Genomic DNA, 11,344 nt, shown 5'->3' with positions numbered 1-11,344 from the left:
TCGCAATTATTCCCGGCCCTAATATATACATATATATGTATATGTATATATATATATGTATATATATATATATATATATATATACATATATATATATATATGTATCTCTCTCTCTCTCTCTCTCTCTCTCTCTGTATCTCTCTCTCTCTCTCTCTCTCTCTCTCTCTCTGTGTGTAAAGTGCTGCAAGCAGTCCTGCGTCAGCAGAGATTTGGTAATGGCTTCAATAAATTCCACTAGATGTTTGGGGGAGGGGGACGGGGGGGACGGGGGGGGGGGGGTTCAGGTGTTATTCTTATTTTATTAAACCCAGCTGGCTACGACGGCCTGTCAGTGACTTATAATAATAACTAGATAAAGTGCCCCGGTCTCCACCAGGTTAGGTTGTGGCCTCCTGGTGGCGCTATAACAGGCCAATGTGAAAAGGGTGCCATCTGTTCTTATACACCTTGGATGGCAATTGGATGATTTGAGGCATTTTGTTCCAAAAATGTGTTTTAAAAAGTTCCACCTGTTGGCCAATGTGAAAAGGGTGGGATATGTTCCTCAGCCTATAGTAGGAAAGTGCGTGAAAGATTTCACGTAAATTGCACGCTGTGTTCATGATTTGAGGCTTTTTGTTGACTATAGAGATGGTGTGTAATATACTAATAATATAATCGATAGTGTGTAATATACTAATAATATAATCAATAGTGTGTAAAGATTCTGAACAGAATCTGGAGGAGTAATATCAAAAGATGTGTTTTTGGCAAAATGTGGCATCGACCGGGTTAACTGTGCTGTAAAATTTACAATTTACAATTTAGGCATTTAGCAGACGCTCTTAATCCAGAGCGACTTACATTAAGCAAGAACAAAAGCATGGGAATACATCACATAAAAGCATTTATCATGAAACATGCGTAAGCTAAGAAAGTAACAGTGGAATATCTATATAATGAAACTATACATATATACTACTATGCTATACATATGTACTATGGCGTGCTATGACTATATACAATGCAATTCTAGTGCGGTCTACATAACATGCTATAAGTCTGTTTCAAATGCTAGTCTACAGAAGTGCTATCTAAGGGGGTGGTGTAAGTGCTACGGGCCATGATGGAGTCTGAAAAGGTGGGTTTTCAGACAACGGCGGAAGATTGGGAGTGATGCTGCAGTTCTGACTGCAATGGGAAGTGCATTCCACAGTTTTGGAGCCAGAAGGGAGAAGAGTTTGGGACGTGTGGAGCGTTGTTGTCCCGGCGTTTTTAGTGAGGGTACTTCCAGCTTCCCTGCGTTGGCTGATCTGAGTGCGCGGGAGGGTTTGTAGGGTTCAATCATACTTGCAAGATATGGGGGAGCCATACCTTTGGTTGCTTTGAATGCCAGCATCAGAGTTTTGTATTCTGTGCGGGCAGTACACAGACGCACGGACACATGTCACACCAATGCAACTCCTTTTAAGGACATGTCACACCAATGCTACTGTGTTCTTGTATTGTTTCAGTGTTCCCCATATTGGAGACGTGTGTTAAGTGGTTGTCTGGGTCTCTGTGTTTTTGGTTTGATAGTTTCCTTAATTCTTTTCCTGAGATTCTTGCAGTCATTATCGTACCATTTGTCCTTCTCAACATTTTTTCTGGCTTTCTTGTTTGATACTTTTAGGTTTGCTAGTGAGGCTGTAAGTTCGAATATATAATTGAGGCCTTAATTCCACTGCCCTGTTTACACTTTCACTGTTTTCTAGGAACTGGCCCAGTTGTGATTGGACTCTAATAGCCTTTTGGAAGGCTTCTGCGCTCTGTTCCTTCCATTTGTAACGTTTTCTTATATTGTGTATAGTTTGTTTGGCGTTTGTTCTTTGTGTCTGTGTGTTGATCCGTTTAGATAGGCTGTGGTTCTGTTGTGGTCTGACAGGGAGGTGTTTGCGGGGCTGCTGACTGTGAAAGCTCTGAGAGATGCCAGGTTCATGTCAGTGATAAAGTAATCTACCGTGCTGTTTCCCAGGGATGAGCTGCATGTATATCTACCGAAGGAGTCCCCTCGGAGTCTACCGTTAACGATGTACAGACCCAGTGAGCGACAGAGCTGTAGTAGTTGTGACCCGTGTTTGTTTGTTGTTTTGTCGTGGTTGAATCTCGGGGGACATGTTGGGGAGCTGATGGTAAGTGTTTGTTTCCCTGTGTGTTGAGGGTGTCAGGCCCATGTCCTGTTCTGGCATTTAGGTCTCCACAAACTACAATGTGACCTTGTGCCTGGAAACGGCTGATATCCTCTTCTAGTGTGGGGGGAAAGTCCTCCGTATGAAGTAAGGGGATTCAATTGGGGGGATGTACAGTAGGTGGCACACAGGTAGACATCTTTCTGGGTTGTGGTATTAAAGTTCCTTGTTTATTTCTAGCCAGATATAGAATAGACGATGCACAGACCCTCACTGGGTAATCACTGCACTGCATGTCTGGGCGGGGCATCCTGATAAAAACAAATCCATCATGACTGATAAAAGACTCACTTAAGCCTCTGCGTGAACTGTGTCTTATCCATTAAGAACGATCTGTTGCTTTAACTTTGGACTATAAAACCAATCTGCATCGATTAGTTTACATTTAACAATACAGTTAAGCATTATGTTATACTTTAGCTATTGAAAAATAGCAGATCCACAAGCTCATATAGCGTGGCAGAGCTTGAAGATCTGCTATTTTTTAAGAATTGTGAAAATGTGCCGCAAATCTTTGAATATATTCTTTCAGAGGGAACATTTAAACTCATATCTTTGTACGAAGTACAACAGACTAATAGCACGCGCACCAAGGCCCGCAGCACTCGATCCTGATTGGAGGAAGGCCCCTCTCATCCTGATTGGATGAAGGCTTTGCCACCCAAAGCCCAAACCCAATCTATGTAAAGGTATGTGAATGGGTGAGTGTAATGCACAATATATGTAAAGGTGTGTGGATGTGAATGTAATGCACAATCTATGTAAAGGTGTGTGAATGGGTGAGTGTAATGCACAATCTATGTAAAGGTGTGTGAATGGGTGAATGTAATGCACAATCTATGTAAAGGTGTGTGAATGGGTGAGTGTAATGCACCATCTATGTAAAGGTGTGTGAATGGGTGAGTGTAATGCACAATCTATGTAAAGGTGTGTGAATGGGTGAGTGTAATGCACAATCTATGTAAAGGTGTGTGAATGGGTGAGTGTAATGCACCATCTATGTAAAGGTGTGTGAATGGGTGAGTGTAATGCACAATCTATGTAAAGGTGTGTGAATGGGTGAGTGTAATGCACAATCTATGTAAAGGTGTGTGAATGGGTGAATGTAATGCACAGTCAAGGTGTGTGAATGGGTGAATGTAATGCACAATCTATGTAAAGGTGTGTGAATGGGTGAATGTAATGCACAGTCAAGGTGTGTGAATGGGTGAATGTAATGCACAGTCTATGTAAAGGTGAGTGTAATGCACAGTCTATGTAAAGGTGTGTGAATGGGTGAATGTAATGCACAATCTATGTAAAGGTGTGTGAATGGGTGAATGTAATGCACAATATATGTAAAGGTGTGTGAATGGGTGAATGTAATGCACAATCTATGTAAAGGTGTGTGAATGGGTGAATGTAATGCACAATCTATGTAAAGGTGTGTGAATGGGTGAGTGTAATGCACAATCTATGTAAAGGTGTGTGAATGGGTGAGTGTAATGCACAATCTATGTAAAGGTGTGTGAATGGGTGAGTGTAATGCACAATCTATGTAAAGGTGTGTGAATGGGTGAGTGTAATGCCTACCTGCTATTTTTGGCTAAATGTTGCCCCAGAGTATGGGACGCTGTATGTATGGCATGGGGCTGGGGGGGTTCAGGTTGTTACAACAACAGTGGCATTGAGACAATAACATGCATGACATGCAATATTCATATCGTCCCATCCCGTGTGTGTGTGGCTGTGTGTGTGTGGCTGTGTGTTTGTGTGTGTGTGGGGGGGGGGGGGGGCATAAAGTGCTCTGCAGAGAGAAAGAGATAAGGTGGTGATGATGATGATGATGATGAAGGCTTGTTGTTTACTCCTCCGTCTCCACGTGCGTGGAATCTGGGTAGGTCTCTCCCCCTGCTCTGTGACTGGACACACCTATATCCCCCCTGCCCTCCGATTGGACACACCCTCCAAATTCCCACTCGGGTGGGCGTGTCCCGGCGCAGCGTAATGGTAATACACGTGAATGGAGAATGGAGAAATAGAGAAAATGTAACAGCTTTGTCCCTGACTGCTGTGGGCTGGGTGCGCGTGCGTGCGTGCGTGTGCGTGTGCCTGTGTCTGTGTGTGTGTGTGTGTGTGTGTGTGTGTGTGTGTGTGTGTGTGTGTGTGTGTGTGTGTGTGTGTGTGTGTGTGTGTTATAAATACTGCCTCTCCCTCCTGGCGGAGACAATGAGCATCCGGATCCCAACAGATCAGAAACGCACGGACCTCCACCACACACACACACACACACACACGCACACACGATGCTCCAGCACGCGCTCAAAGTGTCCGGACGCAAGTGTCCGCTCGTCAAGTGGTGCGTGGAGAGGTGGGCAGAGAGCCACGCTGCCCTCGGGACCCCGACCCGTCCGGCCGGTCCGGGGACCCCCGCCGCGGCCCACGCAGGGGGTCCGGGGACCACCAGCACCACCGGCAGCAGCACCGTGAAGACCCTGGAGCACATGCCCGGACCCTCCGTGCTCAGCTTCGCCTGGGACCTGTTCGCCCGACGGGGACTCTCGAGGCTGCACGATTTACAGGTAAATAAATGTACTGCAGCTCTGGACCCCCGTGGGTCTAATCTAATGCAAGAGCAGTAAGGCTATGGACCAGAGATACAACCAGCCTAGCTCTACTTTAGAGCTATGGACCAGACTAGAGCTGGTTGTAGCTCTGGTCCATAGTTTATAGACTAAATGAAAAGGCATTAGAGCTATGGAGCAGAGCTACACAGATGTAGTGAATTATGGGTTTAAAATCCTCTTTAATAGCAGCCCTGGTATTGAACTTTAGATTTATTATTTTCTGTGTATTGAGTTGTGCTTGAAATGTACTGTAATTCTGCAAAGTGCAAACTGTCAATCAATCAATGGAGAGCGAGGAATATACAGTATGGATGGAACATGGAACACTAACCCCTTATATGTGCCCTTAGTCCCTGCATTACACTCAGTCATTCCAGACTATTTTGGTCTGGAAAATAAATGACCCAATCTAAAGATGTCCCGTTTTAAATTACAGCAGGATTAGCATCATGTGATTTAATTTAAATGTTTAAAAAAAGGACATTTGTTTTTTCCATTTATAGAGAGCTCTCTCTCTCTGTAAAATACTCAAGTTCACCAGACAAAATGTTGATATGATAATTATGCCTATTATTACTTTTTAAAATACAGAATCATATTGTCTATAGAGCTCTGTGTTATTATTATTATTATTATTATTATTATTATTATTATTATTACTATTATTAATATTACTATGTTAGCCTCTATTGGTCCACAAACAAAAGAGAAAGCTTTGATTGATCGAATACTGTAAAAGCAAACTGTAAAGGTACTAGCCTACTACTAATACAAAAGGTATTACTGTATATAGCCTCAGCCGGGAGGCGAACCCATAATACTACTAATATTATACATTTTAGACACATTTTATATTTTCTGTTTAACACCATCTGGGACGCAGTGTTAGAGAGCTAGGCAGGCCCGGGGCTGCAATGAACTACTATTAGGAGTCTAGTGGTTCTACAATGTTTGATTTACAAATGAGGTATAAGGGTCCATTTGGTTCCATTTGTATTTTGTACACTCAGAGTTACAGACCCGTAAGGGTCCATTTGGTTCCATGTGTTACACTCTCAGAGTTACAGACCTGTATAAGGGTCCATTTGGTTCCATGTGTTACACTCTCAGAGTTACAGACCCATAAGGGTCCATTTGGTTCCATGTGTTACACTCTCAGAGTTACAGACCCATAAGGGTCCATTTTGTTCCATGTGTTACACTCTCAGAGTTACAGACCCATAAGGGTCCATTTGGTTCCATGTGTTACACTCTCAGAGTTACAGACCCATAAGGGTCCATTTGGTTCCATGTGTTACACTCTCAGACTTACAGACCCGTAAGGGTCCATTTGGTTCCATGTGTTACACTCTCAGAGTTACAGACCCGTAAGGGTCCATTTGGTTCCATGTGTTACACTCTCAGCCACTAAGCTGCGAACCAAAGGAGATCGAGCTTACGGATTTGTTGCACCTACGCTGTGGAATGATTTACCTCTGCTTGAGAAACCAAGGGTTAGGGTTAGGGCTAACCCTTAGGGTTAGGGCTAACCCTAAGGGTTAGGGTTAGGGCTAACCCTTAGGGTTAGGGCTAACCCTTAGGATTAGGGCTAACCCTAAGGGTTAGGGTTAGGGCTAACCCTTAGGGTTAGGGCTAACCCTTAGGGTTAGGGCTAACCCTAAGGGTTAGGGTTAGGGCTAACCCTTAGGGTTAGGGCTAACCCTAAGGGTTAGGGTTAGGGCTAACCCTAACCCCATTTTAATACAGTGCTGTACCGACAGTCACTTCTTCTACTACTACATTTCCGGGTTGTTCCTACAGCGTCGTGTTGATCTGGTTGGATTGCATTTTATTTCATGACAAAAACAGTGCATTTTTTAGAGAAGCTGTGGAGCTCAAATCATTTTATAGAGAAGCTGTGGAGCTCAAATCAATGGCATTCATTGATCTGAGTGATTGACAGCTCTCTGTTTGTGTCCATGGAGTATCATGAGGACACATCCATATAACCCGGCTTTACTGCACCTACAATATCTGTGTTACTGTATGCTTTCCCTGTGTGTGGACATAAATCAATTGTTAAACTTTGTGTGTGTGTGTGTGTGTGTGTGTGTGTGCGTGACTGTGTGCGTGTGCGTGTGTGTGTGTGTGTGTGTGTGTGTGTGTGTGTGTGACTGTGTGCGTGTGCGTGTGTGTGTGTGTGTGTGTGTGTGTGTGTGTGTGTGTGTGTGTGTGTGTGTGACTGTGTGCGTGTGCGTGTGTGTGTGTGTGTGTGTGTGTGTGTGTGTGACTGTGTGTGTGTGTGTGACTGTGTGCGTGTGTGTGTGTGTGTGTGTGTGTGTGTGTGTGTGTGTGTGTGTGTGTGTGTGTGTGACTGTGTGTGTGCGTGTTCCTGGCAGAAGCCTTTCTAACCAAAGTGCTGAAGTATCAGCAGCTACAGACCATCTCACAGCTAGTGCAGACCATCTCACAGCTAGTGCAGACCATCTCACAGCTAGTGCAGACCATCTCACAGCTAGTGCAGACCATCTGCATGTACTGTATGTAACGATGCTGTCCTGTGTCCCACATGTCAGCTGTACTGTATGTAACGATGCTGTCCTGTGTCCCACATGTCAGCTGTACTGTATGTAACGATGCTGTCCTGTGTCCCACATGTCAGCTGTACTGTATGTAACGATGCTGTCCTGTGTCCCACATGTCAGCTGTACTGTATGTAACGATGCTGCCCTGTGTCCCACATGTCAGCTGTACGTCCCACATGTCAGCTGTACTGTATGTAACGATGCTGTCCTGTGTCTGACATGTCAGCTGTACTGTATGTAACGATGCTGTCCTGTGTCCCACATGTCAGCTGTACTGTATGTAACGATGCTGTCCTGTGTCCCACATGTCAGCTGTACTGTATGTAACGATGCTGTCCTGTGTCCCACATGTCAGCTGTACTGTATGTAACGATGCTGTCCTGTGTCCCACATGTCAGCTGTACTCTATGTAACGATGCTGTCCTGTGTCCCACATGTCAGCTGTACTGTATGTAACGATGCTGTCCTGTGTCCCACATGTCAGCTGTACTGTATGTAACGATGCTGTCCTGTGTCTGACATGTCAGCTGTACTGTATGTAACGATGCTTTGCCGTCCATGCACGTTGTAACTGGCTGCTCTCCCACTGTCAAACTGCACTGGCAGTGTTTATGTCCTTTGTACAGTAACAAGGTATTCCTGTACTTTTCATTATGTGGACATAAATAAACATTTCAAATGTGTGTGGTGTGTGTGTGTGTGTGTGTGCTTCCAGCTAGAAGGCCTGAGGCGGTACGGTCCGATGTGGAAGGCCCGTTTCGGACCCATCCTGACGGTCCACGTGGCCGAGCCGTCCCTCATAGAGCAGGTTCTGAGGCAGGAGGGTCAGCACCCCATGAGGAGTGACCTCTCCTCCTGGAAGGACTACCGCAAGGAGAAGGGGCACCACTATGGGCTGCTGACAGCGTGAGTACACCTACCTACTACTACCTACCTACCTACCCTAACCTAACCCTACCTACCCTACCCTACCTACCTACCCCTACCGCAAGGAGAAAGGGCACCACTATGGGCTGCTGACAGCGTGAGTACCCCTACCTACCCTAACCCTAACCCTACCTACTCTACCCCTACCTACCCCTACCTACTACTACTACTACTACTACTACTACTACTGCTGACAGCGTGAGTACCCCTACCTACCTACCCTATACCTACCCTACCTACCCTACCTACCCTAACCCTACCTACCGCAAGGAGAAAGGGCACCACTATGGGCTGCTGACAGCGTGAGTACCCCTACCTACCTATACCCCTGACCCTACCTACCCCTACCTACCTACCCCTACGTCACTGAGGTGACCACCGAACTACAACATGACGTCACTGAGGTGACCACCGAACTACAACATGACGTCACTGAGCCGCGGTGAAGAGCAAACCACCGCCACCACTCCAGCCCTTCTCTCTGTTTTTACTCACCACCGCTCAACGTTATTTCAGTGGTCAGCTTTCGGTGGTCAGCTCACCACCGGAGCGGTGGTCACCTCACCACCGAAACTCCAGACTATGAATAGGCCTTTACCCTAACCCTAAAATGTCTGGGTTTCCGAGTCTAGCCTCGGAAACCCAGACATATTTATTTCCAGGGAGAAAAAAAAAAGTCTGGGTCCTTCAATTCGGCATAGAGTCGCTCACTCTCTGCTGATTTGTGATCGTCTGCAGCCTTGTTAAATTGACACACACACACACACTTTAAAATTAAAAAATTCACAAAAAAAAAAAAAAAAATTGTGAACATGTGGCGCAAATCTCCAGAGCGAACGTCAAACATCAAATCTTTGCTTCTGGGGGGTCCCTGGGGGGTCCCTTCTGGGGGGTCCCTGGAAGGAACAGCCTGTTTTCAGATGGGGGCCACATACAGATATTTCTGGGGGTCTTTGTCATGAAAAAGGTTGAGAACCACTGATATACAAACATGAGGTTTTTCAGACAAAGTTTGAAGACATACATTTTTAGAATCGTCCTCAGTTCTAAATGGGTTGAGGTGTTAAATCGACGTGCTGTACTTGGGGGTCCTTAAGGTGTTAAATTGACCCGGGGAGAGATGATCCTTAAGGTGTTAAATTGACCCGGGGAGAGATGATTCTTAAGGTGTTAAATTGACCCGGGGACCCCCTCTCCTATTGGGGGAGAGATGATCCTTAAGGTGTTAAATTGACCCGGGGAGAGATGATCCTTAAGGTGTTAAATTGACCCGGGGAGAGATGATCCTTAAGGTGTTAAATTGACCCGGGGACCCCCTCTCCTATTGGGGGAGAGATGATCCTTAAGGTGTTAAATTGACCCGGGGAGAGATGGTCCTTAAGGTGTTAAATTGACCCGGGGACCCCCTCTCCTATTGGGGGAGAGATGGTCCTTAAGGTGTTAAATTGACCCGGGGACCCCCTCTCCTATTGGGGGAGAGATGATCCTTAAGGTGTTAAATTGACCCGGGGACCCCCTCTCCTATTGGGGGAGAGATGGTCCTGACTTCTGCTCCGTGAACTAAAGTCAACATGAAGTAAAGTCAACAACATAAAGGTTGTTTGCTTCCACTGTTGCGTCTGATCTGTTGCGTTGAATAAATATTCATAGAAAAGAGATTTTAACCTTTATTGATCACCAGGTGTCAAAGCAGCAGCGCTATATTATACAGTAGGCCATTTAGAGATACAAAAAGATTACAGTAATTCATTAAAAAATGAAGATAGCGGTTAAAAAATCACACCTGTGTGAAATGAGGGGCGCTCTTGTCATCGTACATTAATCTATGTTAGCGGACATTTGACATCGCTCCATAAGGTCCATATAGTGGCAAATCTTGAGACGGGCAGGGACCCCCACATGGTGATAATATGACCGGGGACCCCCACATGGTGCTAATATGACCGGGGACCCCCACATGGTGATAATATGACCGGGGACCCCCACATGGTGATAATATGACCGGGGACCCCCACATGGTGCTAATATGACCGGGGACCCCCACATGGTGATAATATGACCGGGGACCCCCACATGGTGATAATATGACCGGGGACCCCCACATGGTGATAATATGACCGGGGACCCCCACATGGTGATAATATGACCGGGGACCCCCACATGGTGATGATAATAATGTTCTATGTTCCACAGTTAAGGGGAGGAGTGGCAGGCGGTGAGGAGTCTCCTGGGGGTCTGGACCCCCCGGGGACCCCCCGGGGACCCCCTCATAGTAACTGTTAGATAACACTATATGCTATGTTCTCCAGGGAAGGGGAGGAGTGGCAGGCGGTGAGGAGTCTCCTGGGGGTCTGGACCCCCCGGGGACCCCCTCATAGTAACTGTTAGATAACACTATATTCTATGTTCTCCAGGGAAGGGGAGGAGTGGCAGGCGGTGAGGAGTCTCCTGGGGGTCTGGACCCCCCAGGGACCCCCCGGGGACCCCCTCATAGTAACTGTTAGATAACACTATATTCTATGTTCTCCAGGGAAGGGGAGGAGTGGCAGGCGGTGAGGAGTCTCCTGGGGGTCTGGACCCCCCAGGGACCCCCCGGGGACCCCCCGGGGACCCCCTCATAGTAACTGTTAGATAACACTATATTCTATGTTCTCCAGGGAAGGGGAGGAGTGGCAGGCGGTGAGGAGTCTCCTGGGGGTCTGGACCCCCCAGGGACCCCCCGGGGACCCCCCGGGGACCCCCTCATAGTAACTGTTAGATAACACTATATTCTATGTTCTCCAGGGAAGGGGAGGAGTGGCAGGCGGTGAGGAGTCTCCTGGGGGTCTGGACCCCCCAGGGACCCCCCAGGGACCCCCCGGGGATCCCCCGGGGACCCCCTCATAGTAACTGTTAGATAACACTATATTCTATGTTCTCCAGGGAAGGGGAGGAGTGGCAGGCGGTGAGGAGTCTCCTGGGGGTCTGGACCCCCCAGGGACCCCCCGGGGACCCCCTCATAGTAACTGTTAGATAACACTATATTCTATGTTCTCCAGGG

The 11,344-nt window shown here is 46.7% G+C and overlaps 1 protein-coding gene across 1 annotated transcript in view; it reads left to right on the top strand.

The window, feature by feature from the left end:
- Positions 1-4,492: 4,492 nt before the first annotated feature.
- Positions 4,493-11,344, top strand: part of cyp27b1 (cytochrome P450, family 27, subfamily B, polypeptide 1) — a gene marked incomplete at its 5' end in the record, with an annotated part of 18,722 nt that continues 11,870 nt past the window's right edge. The window contains 2 exons of the mRNA XM_080793097.1: positions 4,493-4,768; positions 8,093-8,283. Of these exons, the coding sequence (XP_080649223.1) occupies positions 4,493-4,768; positions 8,093-8,283 (467 nt within the window). The remainder of the gene's footprint in view (positions 4,769-8,092; positions 8,284-11,344) is intronic.

This window comes from Protomyctophum bolini, assembly GCF_963924005.1.
Source record: "Protomyctophum bolini genome assembly, chromosome: 20".
Taxonomy (NCBI): Eukaryota; Metazoa; Chordata; class Actinopteri; order Myctophiformes; family Myctophidae; genus Protomyctophum; species Protomyctophum bolini.
Note: the sequence above shows the minus strand (reverse complement) of the source record. Positions and strands in the feature narration are given on the sequence as shown.